This window comes from Hyla sarda, chromosome 5, assembly GCF_029499605.1.
Source record: "Hyla sarda isolate aHylSar1 chromosome 5, aHylSar1.hap1, whole genome shotgun sequence".
NCBI lineage: Eukaryota > Metazoa > Chordata > Amphibia > Anura > Hylidae > Hyla > Hyla sarda.
In genome coordinates, this window is record NC_079193.1 from 169,443,517 (window position 1) to 169,464,113 (window position 20,597).

Here is a 20,597-nt window from a genome sequence, read left to right on the forward strand (position 1 = left end):
GTGTTATTTTGTTGTCAGCACATTCAACTATGTAAAGACAAAAGTATTTCATATCATTAGTTCATTCATTCAGATTTAGGATGTGTTATCTTAGTGTTCCCTTTATTTTTTGAGCAGTGTACATCTCATATAATAACTACATAATCCACAATATAATGGGCTTAAAATGAGAAAAGGATTACATTTCTGTGGCAATCTATCACAACACACAATCATTGATTTGACTGTAAATTAAAATGGAATTCATACCAGGGTCATTATTCGTAACATGTAAACTTTTTATTTGTTCTGATGGTTGAAAATCGATTTCAGTTAACCAAGACTTCAGATCAAAGTAAGCTTCGGGTACTTTTTGAAGGACATATATGAAACATTCAGCAACTTCCTCCCCCTTGCTTTGTACCAGATTAAGAATCTGACGAATCTGCAACAGGGTAGATATTTGACATTTAGGAATATTACATTCTATATTATTTACTATATGTGAATTATATCTATAGGACTAGCTTACAGAAAAGCACTGAACAATACACTTTGCAAATTTCTAGTCTATTATATATATTTTTTTGTCCATCAGAAACAGATAACATTGGTTATGCAGTTCCTAGGACAGATGCTATAGACTACACTGTTTGGTCAACAACATGTTTTCTACACTCCTCCTTATTGACATACTAACACAATGTTATGCTGTGATGAGATCACATGACTATGCCTGTTATTGTGATGTCTCTATGGACAACACTTCATATACTCATAAATGGAGGGAGATATGGTAAGCCAGTGTTCCCCAGCCTGTGGCTCTTCAGCTGGTGCAAAACTACAATTGGTCAAAAAAATTGAGGCTCTTAGCGCACTTTTTTTAAAAATCAAAAACGTGTCCCCCCCCATCCACCACGCGGAGGTGGCCTCAGCGTGCACCCGTGTATTAGGTAGTTGTGCTGGCTATTTTTCTTTTTGTTTTTGCTGTGCAATTTAGGGGGAGTGGCACCCTCTGTAGCCGTGCACCCCTCCGTTTCACAGGAGGATTTTTAAATTGATAGTGGATCCAGCATGTCACCCAGTCAGAGGCCATATGCCCAGCAGAGGTGAGTGAAATGACTGTTAGGGTCCCATCTGAGATGAGGCCACCTCCGTGTGGTGGATGGTGGGGGGGACATATTTTGATCAAAAACTGCAATAAGAGCCTACATTTTTTGACCAAGAGTGCTGCTGTAACCTTCTTTTTTGTATACTTTGTATTTACCACAGCAGCGTGCTCCCGTGTATTAGGCAGTTGGGCTGGCAATTTTTCTTTTTGTGCTGCAAAACTACAATTCCCATCATGCCCAGATAGCATTCAGTTGTCATGGGTAATTTTAGTTTTGCTGCAGGCAATAGTATAAAAAATTCACTCATGGTACTGCTGGACCTTTTTGAATCATGAGCCCATGATTAAGGGGGTCCCCCCTGAAACGTTGTGCCATGACCTGGGAACATCGGTTTATGTTTTAGCTTCTGCCTATTATGCATTGAAAAGCACTTTCCTGTCTTGTGAGACTATGTGATGAAGAAATAAAGAAAACTAAAGTTTGAAAAAGCTCCAGCAGTACTGTGAATTTTTTATACTATTGCCTGCAGTATACATTGAACTGTACAGTATTCAGGTGAATCAGATAGCCCATAGAAATTGTAGACCATAGACCTCCCATGCTTGACGTGAGCACCGCTCCGGTTCTCGGGTCATGTACAGGACGTAAATGTACGTTCTGGTGCATGAAGTACCAGCGCATCATGACGTACATTTACGTCCATTGTCATTAAGGGGTTAATGAAGGAACACAACACTGTTTGATATAAATAATTTTAGTTATGCAAGGCGAGACTCTACTAGGCTAAGTCTACTATTTTGATTTTTGGCCGTGTGTGGGGGTGACTTGCATCATACTCCCATCGACTTTAATAGGTTTTCATCTGCTGTGTTTACAATGCAAAATTTTCGTGGAATTTAGGCAGATTTTTAGAGTAAAATCCCATATATTTTATGGGACTGCACAACAAATTCTGCGCCAAAACCACTTCATTAACTCAATTTCTTTACAGTTTCTACATTAAAGAGAAGACTTACCTTTTCTGCCCTTGTAGGAAACTGCAGAACAATTTCTGAATCTTCTTGTGAAAAATATCCATGGTTGACCAAATTCTCAAGTAAGCAATTGATGTTTCTTATAAGACCGACCAATGTTTCTCGACTTGTTAAAATTAAATGAACATAAGACTGATGTCTGGGCTGTTGCAGTTCCATTATTTTGGTACAGCAAGTTCTCACATATTCATATAATTGTTGGGCCTTCACCGAAGGCTTTTTTCAGCCTTTAGCTAAAATAAAAGAACAAATCAATAAATACTATCTATTGGTAAGAAAACTATTGGCCAAGTGTCATGGTTTGGCAACCACATCAGCTTTAGAAAAGGTACAGTTTGCTTTTATACCATAACAGCATCTATCAGTGTCTGCAGCTGTTAGAGTATACACTGCACATTTCATGATGCAGAAAATATGCCAGGCAGAGGGAAATCTGCAGCATATATTGCTACAAACAGATACACAGAGCTTCTCAGCCCTAGCCCTGTGTGCACAGTGATGTTTGGAGGAAGGCCCACACATCACAGTCACATTAGTGCGCTTGGCCCGCCTCCAAACCTTACTGCACACACAGGGATGCGACAGCAAAGCCCTGTGTATCTCCTCATAGCAGAATAGGCAGCATATTTCCTGATGCCTGACAAATTTCCAGTGATGTGAAATGCTTAGCGTATACGCTACATGTGACCCTACTCTTAACCCCTTTGGGACGGGACGGCGGGAGCATTTTTTTTCAAATCTGACCTCTATCACTTTATGCATTAATAACTCTGGGATGCTTTTACTTATAAATTTGTTTCCGAGATTGTTTTTTTGGACATATTCTACTATATATTAGTGGTAAATTTTCGTCCATACTTTTCATCCATTCTTGGTCAAAAATTCCAAAATTTCAGGAAAAATCTAAAAATGTAGCATTTTTATAACTTTGAAGCACTCTGCTTGTAAGGAAAAGAGACATGTCAAATAAATTAAATATTGATTCACATATGTAATATGTCTACTTTATGTTGGCATCATAAAGTTGACATGTTTTTACTTTTTAAAGACATCAGAGGGCTTCAAAGTATAGCAGCAATTTTCCAATTTTTCACGAAAATTTCAAAATCTTAATTTTTCAGGGATCAGTTAAGTTTAGAAGTGACTATGAGGGTCTTTATATTGGAAATCCCAAATAATGGACCCCATTATGAAAACTGCACCCCTCAGAGTATTCAAAATGACATTCAAAAAGTTTGTTTACCCTTTAGGCGTATCACAGGAATAGCAGCAAAATGGAGGAGAAAAATCAAAATCTAAATTTTTTACACAAAAATGTTATTGTAGCCCCATTTTTTTTCCTTTTTACAAGAGGTAAAAGGTAAAAAAGGCCCCCAAAACTTGTAATTAATTTTCTCTCAAGTAAGGAAATACCTCATATGTGGATGTAAAGTGTTCTGTAGGTGCACTAGAGGGCTCAGAAGGGAAGGAGCGACAATGGCATTTTGGAGAGCGAATTTAGCTGAAATGGTTTTTGGGGGGCATGTCGCATTTATAAAGCCCCCATGATGCCAGAACAGTAAAAAAAAAAAAACATATGACACACTATTTTGGAACTACATCCCTCAAGGAACGTAACAAGGGGTAAATTGAGTCTTTATACCCCACAGGTGATTGACAAACTTTCGTTAAAGTGAGACGTGAAAATTAAAAATTGTATTTTTAACACCAAAATGCTGGTGTTACCCCAAAGGAGTAATAGGAGAAAATGCCCCCCAAAATTTGTAACACCATTTCTCTCGAGTAAGGAAATACTTCATATTTGGATGTAAATTGCTCTGTGGGTACACTAGAGGGCTCAGAAGGAATGGAGCGACATTGGGCATTTGGAGAAAAAATTTAGCTGAAATGGTTTTTGGGGGGCATGTCGCATTTATAAAGCCCCCATGATGCCAGAACAGTAAAAAAAAAAAAAACATATGGCACACTATTTTGGAACTACATCCCTCAAGGAACATAACAAGGGATAAAGTGAGCCTTAACACCCCACAGGTGATTGACGAACTTTCGTTAAAGTGGGACATAAAAATAAAAAAATATTTTTTTTTCAATAAAAAGCTGGTTTTACCCCAAATTTTTCATTTTCACAAGGGGTAATAGGAGAAAAAGCCCCCAAAAATTTGTAACCCCATTTCTTCTGAGTACGGAAATACCCCATGTGTGGACGTCAAGTGCTCTGCAGGCGAACTACAATGCTCAGAAGAGAAGGAGCGCCATTGGGCTTTTGGAGAGAGAATTTGGTTGGAATGGAAGTCGGGGGCCATACATTTTTTCATTTTTATGGACGAATGTTCAAAAAAATCTGTCAGACACCTGTGGGGTGTAAATGCTCACTGCACCCCATGTTACATTCCGTGAGGGGTGTAGTTTCCAAAATGTTGTCACATGTGGGGGCTGTTCTAGCACCATGAGGGCTTTGTAAGCACACATGGCCTTCAATTCCAGCGTAATTCCCTCTCCAAAAGCACAATGGCGCTCCATCTCTTCTGAGCCCTGTAGTGCAACGCAGAGAACTTTACGTCCACATATGTGGTATTTCCTTACTCAGAAGAAATGGTGTTACAAATTTTGGGAGGCTTTTTTCCTATTACACCTTGTGAAAATGAAAAATTTGGGGTAACACCAGCATTTCATGGAAAACATTTTTTTTTTTCCACTACCAAATTTAATGAAAATTTGTCAAAGACCTGTGGGGTGTTAAGGCTCACTATACCCCTTGTTACATTCCTTAACCCCTTAACCTTTTTTCTTTTTTTTTTTTTAAATCAACTGGTGCCAGAAAGTTAAACAGATTTGTAAATTACTTCTATTAAAAAATCTTAATCCTTCTTGTACTTATTAGCTGCTGAATACTACAGTGGAAATTCTTTTCCGTTTGAAACACAGAGCTGTCTGCTGAATCCCGAGCACAGTGCTCTCTGCTGACATCTCTGTCCATTTTTAGGAACTGTCCAGGGTGAAAGGAAATCCCCATAGCAAACATATGCTGTTCTGGACAGTTCATAAAATGGACAGAGATGTCAGCAGAGAGCACTGTGCTCGTGATGTCAGCAGACAGTTCTGTGTTTCAAAAAGAAAAGAATTTCCGCTGTAGTATTCAGCAGCTAATAAGTACAGGAAGGATTAATATTTTATAATAGAAGTAATTTACAAATCTGTTTAACCTTCTGGCACCAGTTGATTTAAAAAAAAAGTTTTTCACCGGAGTACCCCTTTAAGGACTCAGGGCGTACCTGTACGCCCTGAGTCCGCTCCTGTTCTATAACGCGGGGCCACCTCTAACAAGGGCCAGGTTCCGTGGCTAATAGCGCGCGGCACTGATCGCGGTGCCGCGTGCTATTAACCCTTTAGACATCGCATTCAAAGTTGAACGCTGCATCTAAAGTGAAAGTAAAACACTGCCGGTTAGCTCAGGGATCACCGTGGCGAATTCGCGGCATCCCGAATAGCTGTAGGACAGCAGGAGGGTCCCTTACCTTGCCTCCTGGTGTCCGATCGCCGAATGACTGCTCAATGCTTGAGATCCAGGCATGAGCAGTCAAGCGGCAGAATCATTGATCAATAGTTTCCTATGAGAAACCATTGATCAATGTAAAAGATCAGTGTGTGCAGTGTTATAGTCCCCTATGGGAGCTATAACATTGCAAAAAAAAAGTTTAAAAAAGTTAATTAAGATCGTTTAACCCCTTCCCTAATTAAAGTTTGAATCACCCCCCTTTTCCCATAAAAAAAAAAACTGTGTAAATAAAAATAAACATATGTGGTATCGCCGCGAGCAGAAATGTCCGAATTATAAAAATATATCACGGTCAATGGCGTACGCACAAAAACATTCCAAAGTCCAAAATAGCGTATTTTTGGTCACTTTTTATATCATGAAAAATTTTATAAAAAGTGATCAATATGTCCGATCAATCCAAAAATGGTACCGCTAAAAACTTCAGATCACGGTGCAAAAAAAAATTTGCCCTCATACCGCCCCATACGTGGAAAAATTAAAAAGTTATAGGGGTCAGAAGATGACAATTTTAATCGTATAAATTTTTCTGCATGTAGTTATGATTTTTTTCAGAAGTACAACAAAATCAAACCTACATAAGTAGGGTATCATTTTAATTCATTTTAATTCTATGGACCTACAGAATAAAGAGAAGGTGTCATTTTTACCGAAAAATGTACTGTGTAGAAACGGAAGCCCCCAAAGGTTAAAAAATTGTGTTTTTTCAATTTTGTGGCACAATGATCAGCCACGCCTGTGAAAATCACCAATTTAGGCATCAAATATACATGGTGCTCTCTCACTCCTGAGCCTTGTTGAGCGCAAAGCATTTTACGTCCACATATGGGGTATTTCTGTACTCGGAAGAAACTCTATTACAAATTTTGGGGGTCTTTTTCTCCTTTTACCTCTTGTGAAAAATGAAAAGTATGGGGGCAACATCAGCATGTTAGTGTAAAATGTTTTTTGTAGTTGTACAAATTTTTGTACAATTTTGTACAATTTTTTGCAGTTGAAGTTTTGCAACATCTGAAGAGAGACAGTTTGGAGACCACTGTGTAGTGATCTTCAAACTGTGGTTTTTCAGATGTTGCAAAACTACAACTTTCAGCATGCACTGACTGACTGTCTGGGCATGCTGAAAGTTGTAGTTTTGCAACATCTGGAGGACCACAGTTTGGAGATCACTACAAAGCGGTCTCCAAACTGTGGCCCTCCAGATGTTGCAAAACTACAACTCCCAGCATGCCCAGACAACCTTTGGCTGTCTGGGCATGCTGGGAGTTGTAGTTTTGCAACTTTTAGAAGGCTACAGTGAAGATCACTTACCAGCGATCTTCACTGCAGCCTCCTCCATCGCCGCACTTTCCGACCTGCCTCCTCCTGCTGCTGCCCGATGTGTCTGCTGCCGCACCGATGTCGCTGCTGCTCCGGTAAGCTCTGCCTGGCCTTCAATCGGTGGGGAGAGCGGGGGAAATGAACAGGGGATAGGAGGAGGTGACCAATGGCAAGGGATAGGAGTAGGTGGCACCCCTGCCACCTCGCTCCTATCCTTTAGAATGGTCGGAGCTGTCTCTGACAATCACTCATTATCTTCCGGGTCTGAACTGACCGGCAATTTGCGGTGATCGCCGACATGGGGGGGGGGGGGGGGGGTCCTAAGGAACCCCCCAGGATACAAGGAGAGCCCCTACCTTCCTCCTGTATGTCCGATCGCCAAATGACTTCTCAGTGCCTGAGATCCAGGCATGAGCAGTCAAGCGGGCAGAATCATTGGTCAATGTTATCCTATGGGATAACAATGATCAATGTAAAAGATCAGCGTGTGCAGTGTTATAGCCCCCTATGGGGGCTATAACATTGCAAAAGAAAAGTGTAAAAAAAAAAGTATAAAGCTCATTTAACCCCTCCCCTAATAAAAGTTTGAATCACCCCTCTGTGTAAATAAAAATAAACATGTGGATTTGTGGGGTGCGGAAATGTCCCAATTATAAAAATATATTGTTAATTAAACCGCACGGTCAATGGTGTATGCGCAAAAAAGTTCCAAAGTCCAAAATATTACATTTCTGGTCATTTTTTATATCATGAAAAAAAAAATGAATAAAAACCAATAAAAAAGTCTGATCAATACAAAAATGGTACAGTTAAAAACTTCAGATCACAGCACAAAAAAATTTGCCCTCAAACCGCCCTGTACACGGAAAAATAAAAAAGCTATAGGGGTCAGAAGATGACAATTTTAAATGTATAGATTTTCCTGCATGTAGTTATGATTTTTTCCAGAAGTACGACAAAATCAAACTTTTATAAGTAGGGTATCATTTTAATCGCGTGGACCTACTGAATGAAGAGAAGGTGTCATTTTTACCGAATAATATACTGCATAGAAACGGAAGCCCCCAAAAGTTACAAAGTGGCATTTTTTCTTCAATTTTGTTGCACAATGATTTTTTTCCCGTTTCGCTGTAGAAAAATGACTGATGTCATTACAAAGTAATGAGGGAAAAAAAACGAAAATGCAAAAACAGAAAACCCCCGGGTCTTTAACCCCTTAAGGAACCTTGACGTACACGTACCTCACGACACCCAGGTACGCGGGGATCGGACCGGGATACCTGCTGAAATCATTCAGCAGGCATCCCGTGCAAACGCCCAGGGGGGTCATCAGACCCCCCTATGGCAGCAAATCGCAAGTGAATTCAGTCTTGTGATTTGCGCGATTCCGGGTCATTACGGGTCTATGGTGACCCGGAATATAAGAGGGATCGCGGTTGTCTAAGACACCCACGATCCCCCTGAAAGGATAGGAGTGAGGTGACAGGGGTGCCACCCCTCCTATCCCTGCTATTGGTGGTCTAGACGCGACCGCCAATAGCAGAACGGGGGCGGGGGGGTTAACTTTAGTTTTCCCCGTCCTGCCCACCCACAATAGGCGGGGAAGGACGGGGAAACGACGGGGACCGGCGCCGGAGTCCAATTACCCATCCGGGCGGGCGACGGAGATCGGCGGGCGGCAATGTCGTGTGGCTGGATCCGACGGAAGCTGGTGAGTTGCCTAGCAACATCTGGAGGGTACAGTTTGAGACCACTATATAGTGGTCTCTAACTGTAGCCCTCCAGATGTTGCAAAACTACAACTCCCAGCATGCCCAAACAGCTGTCTGGGCATGCTGGAATATGTAGTTTTGCAACAGCTGGAGGACGACAGTTAGAGACCACTACTGTTTGCTGTCTGGGCATGCTGGGATTTGTGGTTTTGCAACAGCTGGAGGACCACAGTTTGGAGATCACTGTTGCCCTCCAGATGTTGCAAAACTGCAAATCCCAGCATGCCCAAACCGCAAACAGCTGTCTCGGCATGCTGGGAGTTGTAGTTGCGTACCTCTACCTGTTGCATAACTGCATCTCCCAGCATGCCCTTTGGCGATCAGTACATGCTGGGAGTTGTAGTTTTGCAACAGCTGGAGGCACACTGGTTGGAAAATACTGAGTTAGGTAACAGAACCTAACTGAAGGTTTTCCAACCAGAGTGCCTCCAGCTGTTGCAAAAGTACAACTCCCAGCATGCACGGTCTGTCAGTACATGCTGGGAGTTGTAGTTTTGAAACAGCTGGAGGTTTGCCCCCCCCATGTGAACATAGATGGTACATTTACACAGGCAGGTTTACAGTAAGTTTCCTGCTTCAAGTTTGGGCTGCGGCAAATTTTTCGCAGCAGCGCAAACTCCTAGCGGAGACTCACCGTTACACACCAGTGCGAATGTACCCTAAAAACACTACACTACACTAACACATAATAAAGGGTAAAACACAACATATACACCCCCTTACACTGTCCCGTCCCCCCCCAATAAAAATTAAAAACGTATTGTATGGCAGTGTTTCCAAAATGGAGCCTCCAGCTGTTGCAAAACAACAACTCCCAGCATTTCCGGACAGCCACTGACTGTCCAGGCATTCTGGGAATTTAGCAACAGCTGGAGGCACCCTGTTTGGGAATCACTGGCGTAGAATACCCCTATGTCCACCCCTATGCAATCCCTAATTTAGTCCTCAAATGCGCATGGCGCTCTCTCACTTCGGAGCCCTGTCGTATTTCAAGGAAACAGTTTAGGGCCACATATGGAGTATTTCCGTACTCGGGAGAAATTGCACTACAAATTTTGGGGGGCTTTTTCTCCTTTTACCCATTATGAAAAGGAAAAGTTGGGGGCTACACCAGCTTGTTAGTGTAAAAAAATTAAAAAAAATTACACTAACATGCTGGTGTTGCCCCATATTTTTTATTTTCACAAGTGTTAAAAGGAAAATAGACCCCCAAAATTTGTAACGCAATTTCTCCTGAGTACGGAAATACCCCAAATGTGGGCGTAAAATGCTCTGCGGGTGCACAACAAGGCTCAGGAGAGAGAGCGCACTATGTACATTTGAAGCCTAAATTGGTGACTTGCACAGGGGTGGCTGATTTTACAGCGGTTCTGCCATAAATGCAAAAAAAGAAATACCCACATGTGACCCCATTTTGGAAACTACATCCCTCACGGAATGTAACAAGGGGTATAGTGAGCCTTAACACCCCACAGGTGTTTAATGAAAATTCTTCAAAGTTGGATGGAAAAAAATAAAAATAAAAATGTTTTCACTAAAATGCTGGTGTTACCCAAAAATTTTTCATTTTCACAATGAAAAATAGGAAAAAAGCCCCCCAAAATTTGTAACCCCATTTCTTCTGAGTAAGAACATACCCCATATGTGGATGTAAAGTGCTCTGCTGGCGCACTACAATGCTCAGAAGAGAAGGAGCGCCATTGGGATTTTGAAGAGAAAATTTGTCTGGAATTGAAGGCCATGTGTGTTTACAAAGCCCCCATAGAGCCAGAACAATGGATCCCCCCCCCCACATGTGACCCATTTTGGAAACTACACCCATCATGTAATGTAATAAGGGGTACAGTGAGCATTTAAGTCCCACAGGTGTCTGACAGATTTTTGGAACAGTGGTCCGTGAAAATGAAAAATTTAATTTTTCATTTGCACAGCCCACTGTTCCAAAGATCTGTCAAACGCCAGTGGGGTGTAAATACTCAATGCACCCCTTATTAAATTCTGTGAGGGGTGTAGTTTCCAAAATGGGGTCACATGTGGGGGGGTTCCACTGTTCTGGCACCACGGAGGGCTTTGTAAACACACATGGCCCCCGACTTCTATTCCAAATGAATTCTGTCTCCAAAAGCTCAATGGTGCTTCTCCTCTTCTGAGCATTGTAGTGCGCCAGCAGAGCACTTGACATCCACACATTGGGTATTTCCATACTCAGAAGAGATGGGGTTACAAATTTTGGGGGTCATTTTCTCTTATTACCCCTTGTAAAAATGTAAAATTTGGGGAAAACCAGCATTTTAGTGAAAAAAAAGGAGATTTTTTAACACTTACCGTAAAATCTCTTTCTCGAAGGATCCATTGGGGGACACAGACTGTGGGTGTATCTTGCTGTCTCTAGGAGGTGTGACACTAAGGTAATAAAAAAGGTCAGCTCCTCCCAGCAGGATATACCCACCTTCAGGCTCTGAGCTAGTCAGTTTAAGTCCCAGAGCAATAGGAGGAGACCAATAGGTCAAGGAAAAACCCCAAACTGTCCCAGAACCAGAAGAAAAAACATAACTGAACACACCCTCGGACAGAGAACCAAAGGAAAAACCCAAAAAGGGCGGGAGCTGTGTAACCCAATGGATCCTTCAAGAAAGAGATTTTACGGTAAGTGTTAAAAAAATCTCCTTTTCTCTATCGGCTCCATTGGGGGACACAGACCGTGGGACGTACCAAAGCCGTCCCTTGGGTGGGCAGATAAGTAATCAGGCAGACGGCCGATCCACTGCCGCCTGCAACACTTTACGCCCCAGACAAGCATCAGCCGATGCGAAAGTATCAACCCGGTAAAACCTCGAGAAAGTGTGCAAAGATGACCAGGTAGCCTCCTTCCAAATCTGCGAGGCCAAAGCTCTATTCTGGAGAGCCCAGGATGCCCCAACAGAACGTGTGGAATGAGTCACAACCCTGAAAGGAGGAATCTTCCCCTTACAGCGATAGGCATCCGAAATGGCGGACCGAATCCACCTAGAAATGGTGGCCTTGGAAGCAGGTTGTCCCTTGCGACGACCTTCCGTAAGGACGAAAAAGGAATCACACTGACGAAAGGAAGAAGTGATGGAGAGATAAGACCGAACAGCCCGAACTACGTCCAGCTTGAGTAGTAAGCACTCCTTAGGATGAGAAGGAGCCGGGCAAAAGGACGAGAAGACAATGTCCTCATTGAGATGAAAGGCCGAGACCACCTTTGGTAAAAAGGAAGGGTCTGGACGGAAAACAACCTTGTCCTGGTGGATCACCAGAAACGGAGAACGGCAGGAAAGAACTGCCAGTTCAGACACCCTTCGGATGGAGGTGATAGCCACAAGAAACGCCACTTTCCAAGAAAGGAGGCGGAGAGACACCTCTCTAAGGGGCTCAAAGGGTGCACCATGGAGGGCACTCAGAACCAAATTCAAGTCCCAAGGAGGAGAGGGTGACCGATAAGGAGGAACAGTGTGCGCCACTCCTTGCAGGAAGGTACGGACATGAGGATTAGAAGCCAGGGGCTGCTGGAAAAGAACAGCAAGGGCCGAAACCTGACCTTTAAGGGAACTGAGAGACAACCCCAGTTCCAACCCCGACTGCTAAAAGGAGAGAAGACGGGGAACAGAGAAGGTCACCGGGGAGAAGTCCTGAGCTTCACACCAATGAAAATAAGACCGCTAAGTACGGTGGTAAATTCTTGCGGAGGAGGGCTTACGAGCCTTGAGCATGGTGCGAATGACTTGGGAAGAGAACCCGCGGGCCCTCAAAACCGCGGTCTCAACCGCCACGCGTCAAATGCAGCGACTGTAAATTGGGGTGGCAAAGAGGACCCTGAAAGAGAAGATCCAGGCGGAGCGGAAGGCGCAGAGGAGCGTCGTCCAGGAGCCTGACTATGTCGGCGTACCACGACCTTCGGGGCCAATCTGGTGCTACCAGAATGGTGGGGATGTCCTCTGCCTTGAGCTTCCTCAGCACCCTGGGAAGGAGTGGAAGAGGAGGGAACAGATAAGGTAGGGCGAACCCCGCCCAAGGAATCACTAGGGCGTCCACGGCCAAAGACTGAGGGTCCCGGGACTTGGACACAAACGGAAGGATTTTCCGATTGTGCCGGGACGCGATGAGGTCCACGTCCGGAACGCCCCAGAGGTCGCAGAGCTGCGTGAAGACCTCTGCATGAAGAGACCACTCGCCGGGATCGGGTGAGGACCGACTGAGGAAGTCTGCTTCCCAGTTGAGCACTCCCGGAATGTGGATCGCCGAAATGGCCGTAACCTTGCTCTCCGCCCAGGAAAGAATTCTGGATACCTAAGCCATGGCTGCCGAGCTGCGTGTGCCGCCCTGTCAATTTATGTACGCCATGGCCGTGGCGTTGTCCGACTGAACGCGGAGAGGACGGGACTGAAGACGGGGCTCACAATGAAGAAGACAAAGAAGAATCGCCTGTAATTCCAATATGTTTATCGGAAGAAGGGTCTCTTGGGGAGACCAGAGTCCCTGAACCGTCCAATCCCTGATCACGCCGCCCCAGCCCGACAGGCTGGCATCCGTTGTAACAACCTGCCAATGAAGGGGAAGAAACGACCATCCTTGGAGAAGAAGGGGGGAGCGGAGCCACCAGAGCAGGACTTCCCAGGACTTCCATACAACCCAGGACTTCCATACAAGTGCGGATGGAAACTGATACCTGAGTCCGCAGGGAGCGGACCCCCTCCCGGTGTGCCAGACATTTGTCCGGCGGAAGACAAATTCGGGCAGAGGCCGTGTCGAATCGAAGCCCCATAAAGGTTAGAGACTGGGTAGGTTGGAGGACTGACTTGTCCCGGTTGACCAGCCACCCGAAGCGTGTCAGTGTGGAGAGTGACGTCCAGATTCTCCAGAGTCTGGTCTCTGGTTTGAGCCTTGATGAGAAGGTCGTCCAGATAGGGTATCCCCGAGATCCCCTTCGACCGTAACAGGCCTATCACTGGCGCAAGGATCTTTGTAAAGACCCGATTAGCCGTGGCTAGACCGAAGGGGAGGGCAACAAATTGAAAGTGCCCCTCCGGAACCGCAAAACGGAGGTATTGATGATGGCCCGGAAATATTGGCACATGGAGGTAGACATCTTTGATGTCCACCGATGAAAGGAACTTCCCCTGTTCCAGGGATGCCACCACCGAGCGGAGAGATTCCATCAGGAAGTGGCGGATGAGAAGACGACGTTTGAGACGCTTGAGGTCTAGGATTGGTCGTACAGAACCGTCCTTCTTGGGGACCACAAAGAGATTTGAATAGAAACCCCGAAAACGTTCCCCTGGACGATCACCCCCTGAAGAAGCCGAGACTGGAGAGCCGCACGGAATTGCTTCGCCAGGGGAGGAGACCGGGGAGCCCGGGATCGAAAAAAGCGATCCCTTGGAAGGGAGGCGAATTTGATTCGGTAACCGTTGGACACCACGTCCCTGACCCAAGAGTCCTGAATGTGTGAGGTCCAGATGTCTCGGAAAAACAAGAGACGACCTCCCACCCTCAAAGAAACCGTGGGTGGAGGCCTCACTTCATGCAGAAGTGGGTTTGCGGTTGCCTGATTTGGGCGCAAAACGGCCAGAGCGGTTGGAGTCCGACTTCCACGACGGGCGTGCCCGGAACAAGGGAGCCTTCTTGTCCCGCGAGGGCGCTTGTCCGGACCCCTTACTGGGGCCAGAGGTCTGAAAGGACCGAAAGGAAAAGGACTTCCTTTGGGAAGTAGGGCGAGCCTTATTTTGAGGTAACAAGGAACTCTTACCTCCCGTTGCCACAGAGATAATCTCATCAAGGCGTTTGCCAAAAAGACGGCCGCCTGTAAAGGGAAGCTCAGTGAGAGACCTTTTGGAAGCGGCATCCGCATTCCAAGCTTTAAGCCACATAGAGCGGCGGAGGGCTGCTAGGTGACCCACAGCAAAGGCAGAACAACGGGCTGACTGCATGGAAGCTGCGCATAGAAAGTCCCCAGCCTTGGCACATCGGAGAGCCAAAGCAGATCCTCTGGGGGGGGGGATCCCGCTAAGATATCCTGATGGAGCTGTTGGCACCACTCCGACAGGGCCTTGGAGACCCATGTCGAGGCGAAGATGGGAAGAAGAGAAGAGCCAGCTGCTTCAGAAGCGAACTTCGCTAAAGATTCCACCTTCTTGTCCGCGGGATCCTTGAAGGCAGCGGCATCTGCCAGAGGCAGTGTAGTTGCCTTAGAGATCCAGGAGATTGGTGGATCCAGCGAGGGAGGGGAAGCCACCTTAGCGACAAAGTCCTTGTCAAATGGATAACGCTCTTGAATTGTCTTGACTTCAGGGAATCTCTTGTCTGGATGTTTCCATGCAGATTCCAGAATATCATCAAAGTCAGCGTGAGAGCTGAACCCTTGAGGTGCTGGCTTAGTACGATGAAAGGATACTCCTGGATTGACATCCGAAGATTCTGGGTCCTCCAAGTGAAAGGTGTCTCTTATAGCTGTTACCAATGAGTTCACCGTCGCAATTGAGTCCAAGCGGTCCTCTGGGTAAGATGCCGGTTCGGAAGCCTCGTCCACTAGTTCACCAGGGGAATGTGAGTGAGTAGAGGCAGTCCTGGAGGGGGGCGATTCAGACCGGGTACGCGGCTCTGGCGTGGCAGAGCGGCGACTCCGAGTACATCCTCTGGAAGAGCCACGTTTGTGCCCAGATGATGGGGGGGGGGTGGGACTTGCGAGGGGAACGCTCATGTCTATCCGAAGACTTAATGGAAGAGTCAGACGAGGCACCCCTAGCACGCTTGTGAGAGCATGAAGTACGAGGAGACGAAGAGCGGGCGCTCTCAGAGGTCCTGCGCTGGGAAGACCCCTTCAAGGCAGGCACCATTTCCCGGGAGGCCTCAGCCATCGAGCGGGAGACTTGGGTCAAGTGAGCCATATACTGGGTCAGGGAAGAAACCCAAGCCGGAGGAGCGGCTGAACCCACCGGGACCGAAGGGGCATCAGGGGGCAACAGGGGGTCTGGGGGAGCAGCGGAGCAGGCAGAGCAAGCGGGCTCAACGGAGCCAGGCATCTTGGTATGACAATGCTTACAGGTATAGTAAGTCACTGAACTCCCAGGTTTCTGATTAGAGGGAGGAACAGCCCTGGGTACGGACATAATGGGGTAAAAAAGAAGACAGGCACTTTCTCACCCAGATCTGTGTCCCCTGTAAGCTGCAGTGAGGAGAACTAGCTCTGTGCAGCCAGAGAGACCGAACAAGCCAATAGGGAGGGAGTAACCGACTCCTACCCAAGAAAATTGCGCCCACAGCGCTGATAGGACGCTGTTTCACGCCTCTGAGAGCTCCCAACCCAGTGGGCGGAGCCCCAGACCGGCCAAAGAAGAACTGTCATGGCGCCCGCTCCTTGTCCCGATCGCACCTGCCTAGCTGTATATGCGCTCGGGGGAACAGAGCGGGCGGCCAGAAAACCGGCAGAGGTTGCCGGCGAAAGTGAAAGTAAGACGGCGCGAAGTGCCCGGCTCGTAACAGCGCCACAGCTTGCAGCCGCGTATAAGGCGCTGAAAGCATAAGAAGGAAGCTGGCGCTGAAAGCGCCCGACCCGAAGCAGCGCCGCGGCTGACAGCCGCATCAACACACCAACACACATACACACACATATTAAAGAGCTCCATATCACATGCCCCCCAAAAGTAAGGTGCCTTATAAAAATATGCCCCTTCAGGTGTCGCTGCTCCCCCAGCATAAGTGCAGCCCCTGTAAAATCAAGCCCCATACACTGAAGGTGGGCCAAAACAGGGGGTCTCCAGAGGTTGCGAGTCCATACCTATGGGAAAAAGGGAAAAGTACTTATCTCAGTCAGAAGAACTTACCTAATGGAGTCTTCAGTGAAGTTTTCAGTCAGCTTTGTTGTCCCTGCATCACGCCTGGCTGCTATGCGCGAGCGAGGCGAGCAGTGAAAAAAAGGGGACCCGGACCCATGAGGTACCACCCAGACGCTGACCGTTGGCGAGAGGGGGCTAACAGGGCATATACGCAATGTCTGTGCCCCCTTACTCGCAATGGGGAAACAGTGAACCGCAGTTCCTGAGTCCCCACCTGAAAATGGAAAAGAAAGGGAATAAAAAACCTAATACGTCCCTATACTAGGAAAATAAAAAACAGAAGACCTGGACTGGAGAATCCAGCCCATGTCCACCTTCTTCAGATACTAAGCTTAAACTGACTAGCTCAGAGCCTGAAGGCGGGTATATCCTGCTGGGAGGAGCTGACCTTTTTTTATTACCATAGTGTCACACCTCCTAGAGACAGCAAGATACACCCATGGTCTGTGTCCCCCAATGGAGCCGATAGAGAAATATTTTTTTTCATTTACACATCCGACTTTAACAAAAAGTCGTCAAACACCTGTCAGGTGTTAAGGCTCACTGTACCACTTGTTGCATTCCTTGAGGGGTGTAGTTTCCAAAATAGTATGCCATGTGGGTTTTTTTTTTTTTTGCTGTCCTGGCACCATAGGGGCTTCGTAAATGCGACATGCCCTCCAAAAAACATTTTGGCAAAATTCGCTTATCAAAAGCCAAATGTGACTCCTTCTCTTCTGAGCATTGTAGTGCGCCAGCAGAGCACTTGACGTCCACACATGGGGTATTTCCATACTCAGAAGAGATGGGGTTACAAATTTTGGGGGGCATTTTGTCCTAGTATCCCTTGTAAAAATGTAAAATTTGGGGGAAAACTAGCATTTTAGTGAAAAAAAAAAAAATTATTTACACATACAACTTTAACGAAAAGTCGTCAAACACCTGTGGGGTGTTAAGGCTCACTGGACCCCTTGTTACATGCCTTGAGCGGTGTAGTTTCCAAAATAGTATGCCATGTGTTTTTCTTTTTTTTTTTTGCTGTTCTGGCACCATAGGGGCTTCCTAAATGCGACATGCCCCACAAAAACCATTTCAGAAAAACTCACTCTCCAAAATCCCACTGTCGCTCCTTCCCTTCTGAGCCCTCTACTGCGGCCGCCGAACACTTGACATACACATATGAGGTATTTCCTTACTCGAGAGAAATTGGGTTACACATTTTAGGAAGATTTCTCTCCTTTTACCCCTCGTAAAAATTCAAAAACTGGGTCTACAAGAACATGCCAGTGTAAAAAATTAAGATTTTGAATTTTCTCCATCAATTTGTAGCTATTCCTGTGAAACACCTAAACGGTTAACAAACCTTTTGAATGTCATTTTGAATACTTTTAGGGGTGCAGTTTTTATAATGGGGTCATTTGTGGGGTATGTCTTATAAGAAGGCCCTTCAAATCCACTTCAAAACAGAACTGGTCCCTGAAAAATTTCGTTTTTATAATTTTGTGAAAAATTGGAAAATTGCTGCTATACTTTGAAGCCCTCTGATGTCTTCCAAAATTAAAAACATGTCAACTTCATGATGCAATCATAAAGTAGACATGTTGTATATGTGAATCAATATGTAATTTATTTGTAATATTAATTTTCCTTATAAGCAGAGAGCTTCAAAGTTAAAAAAAAATCAAAATTTTAAATTTTTACATCAAATTTTGGCATTTTTCACCAAGAAACGATGCAAGTATCGACAAAATTTTACCTAAAGTAGAATATGTCACGAAAAAACAATCTCTGAATCAGAATGAAAGATAAAAGCATCCCAGAGTTATTAATGTTTAAAGTGACAGTGGTCAGATGTGCAAAAAGTGGCCGGGTCCTACAGTGAAAATTGGCTGGGTCCTTAAGGGGTTAAGTTTCTCTGTTGGAAATGCTAGAGGCTAAGTGGCTAAGGGTGCATTCACACCACGTTTTTGCAATACAGTTCCCGTATACGTTTTCAATATGAAAACCGCACGGAACCGTATTGAAAACCGTATGCATTGACTCTCCATTGAAAACCGTATGTCAAAAGATGCATCAGGTTGTGTCCGTTTTTTTTCCCATACCCAAAACCGTAGTCTACCACGATTTTTGGTCCAGGTGAAAAACTGTACATTTTTTTTAACCATGGGAGTCAATGGGAACCATACAGAACCGTTTCCATCCGGTTTTCACCATCCGGTTTTTGACTTTGCACAGTTTTTTTTTCTTGGAATTTCAATCAAACAAGTGAAACTTTATTCAAAATGGAGTGAAAAGGTAAAAACGTATACGTTTTTTTTCTTACAAAACGGATGCAACCGGACATCATTTTGCAAACCGTATTCGGTTTTTAACTATATACGGGTTGAAATTTGTACACACGTTTTGATACAGTTTAGTCAGGTTTTGAGGAATCCGTTTTTTATGAAAAACCTGATACGGGAAATGTATTGCAAACACTGGTTTATAACCTTTTCACTTTAATGCACACAGTTTTGAACAGGGGTTTGATATTTAGATAAATACAGATATGGTGGCTCCTCAAAGTTTATCGGGCCAATTAAAAAAATTATACACTTGGCCCAGATTGTTCGAAGAAGGGAAAGGAATCTTTCTACCATTAGCAACACCAAAGATATGTGATTTTAATTTTGCTCCTGGCAACCTCAAAATCATGTATCATCCATAGGAAATTCTGCACTCTCTCCTCATGTGCCAAAAATCTTTGGGTTGAGGTCAATCGAATAGCAATAGGACTATGAATGTCCATTCCATTGCCTCTAAAATAAATTCTGTCCTGTGCAACTGTGGTGGCTTTGACTTATTGTATTACCAGACAGCAGCGCTCATAAAGTCCCTGTTTTATCTCCGTTCCATTAAAATGAAATTAGGAGCACTTCTTTTAAGTGAGTGCTCCTAATCCCAACTCGTCACCTATATCAAAGACAACTGGGAGACAGAAATCCTGTTGATTAACAGGGGATCAAATGCAAATCAAATTATCTTACTTGAAGAAAATAACGACACGGCACTAGAGACTCTGCTCCAACTTGCTGGCGTTGTTGGTGTAGTGCATTCCTTGTTGTAAGCCCTGCCATAGGTATTAAAGCAGCAAGTTGGAGCAGAGTCTTGAGTCGTTATTTTCTTCAAGTAAGATTGTTTGTGCTTGCTGTACTTTGGACGCAGGCACAGAGGGAGCTGCGGAGCGCCCAGATCTGTGGCGTGTTACCCTGAACCTGGGAAGTGAGTGTGGGAGTGGAATGGTACTGACGGCTATCTCTCAGGACTTTGCAAATCAAATTATACCTTATTTAAAATTATGTTTTCTATGTTTTTATATATTTTTTTCCTTTACATTATAGATGAAGGCCTTTAATGGATAGCATATAGCGGCATCTGTTACTTCTAGGCTCACATTTAAAAAAAAAAAGAAAAGAAATTTTTGACATTTAACATATGTTTTGTATACTGTATTCGGCAGAATGTATCAAGAAGACAAAATGTATCATGATGACAAACACTGTAATGTTTGTTAACTTAGATCATGTGAGAGCAGTCTTCTTGATACTATGAGATGCCTATAAAGTGTTAAAACAGCAAAATTGCTTAAAGGGGAGCTACTTACTCTCAAGGAAGAATTGCTGAAGTACCGTCCCCATGTCCTTTACAGAAGGACTGAAGTAGCAGTGAAGTACTAACATGAAGTGTCCAGTGAGCATCTGTTACATACCTCTCGTTAAAGAGAACCTATTCCGGCCAGTAAAAGACAGAAATCAATCGCAGTAAGGGTAGGGTCACACGTAACGGATGCGCAGCGTATTTTACCCGACCCGACCCTAAAGTGTGCCTCCTGCTGTGCCTGTGTGCAGGGTTCTACATATAGGCAAAATAGGCAGCCACCTAAAGCGCCCTCTTGATGGGGCGCCGCTCTGCACGCTGCAAGAAAATTAGTAACCAGCAGGCATCTGAAG

At 44.8% G+C, this 20,597-nt stretch overlaps 1 protein-coding gene and 1 long non-coding RNA gene across 6 annotated transcripts in view; one reads left to right on the forward strand and one right to left on the reverse strand.

Moving 5' to 3' along the window:
* Positions 1-20,597, forward strand: part of LOC130273613 (uncharacterized) — a 102,112-nt gene that overhangs the window by 29,766 nt on the left and 51,749 nt on the right. The window contains exon 3 of one of the 2 annotated variants that reach the window (XR_008844063.1): positions 2,083-2,187. This is a non-coding gene — a long non-coding RNA (uncharacterized LOC130273613). The remainder of the gene's footprint in view (positions 1-2,082; positions 2,188-20,597) is intronic. The other variant, XR_008844064.1, reaches the window with a different exon arrangement.
* NOD1 (nucleotide binding oligomerization domain containing 1) overlaps positions 1-20,597 on the reverse strand; it is an 81,266-nt gene that overhangs the window by 24,335 nt on the left and 36,334 nt on the right. For 3 of the 4 annotated variants that reach the window (XM_056520701.1, XM_056520699.1, XM_056520698.1), the window contains exons 2-3: positions 2,108-2,358; positions 250-424 (exon numbers count right to left, since the gene is read on the reverse strand). In XM_056520701.1, the coding sequence (XP_056376676.1) occupies positions 250-424; positions 2,108-2,284 (352 nt within the window). In that variant the 5' untranslated portion in view covers positions 2,285-2,358. Of the gene's footprint in view, positions 1-249; positions 425-2,107; positions 2,359-20,597 lie in introns of those variants that run through there. The other variant, XM_056520702.1, reaches the window with a different exon arrangement.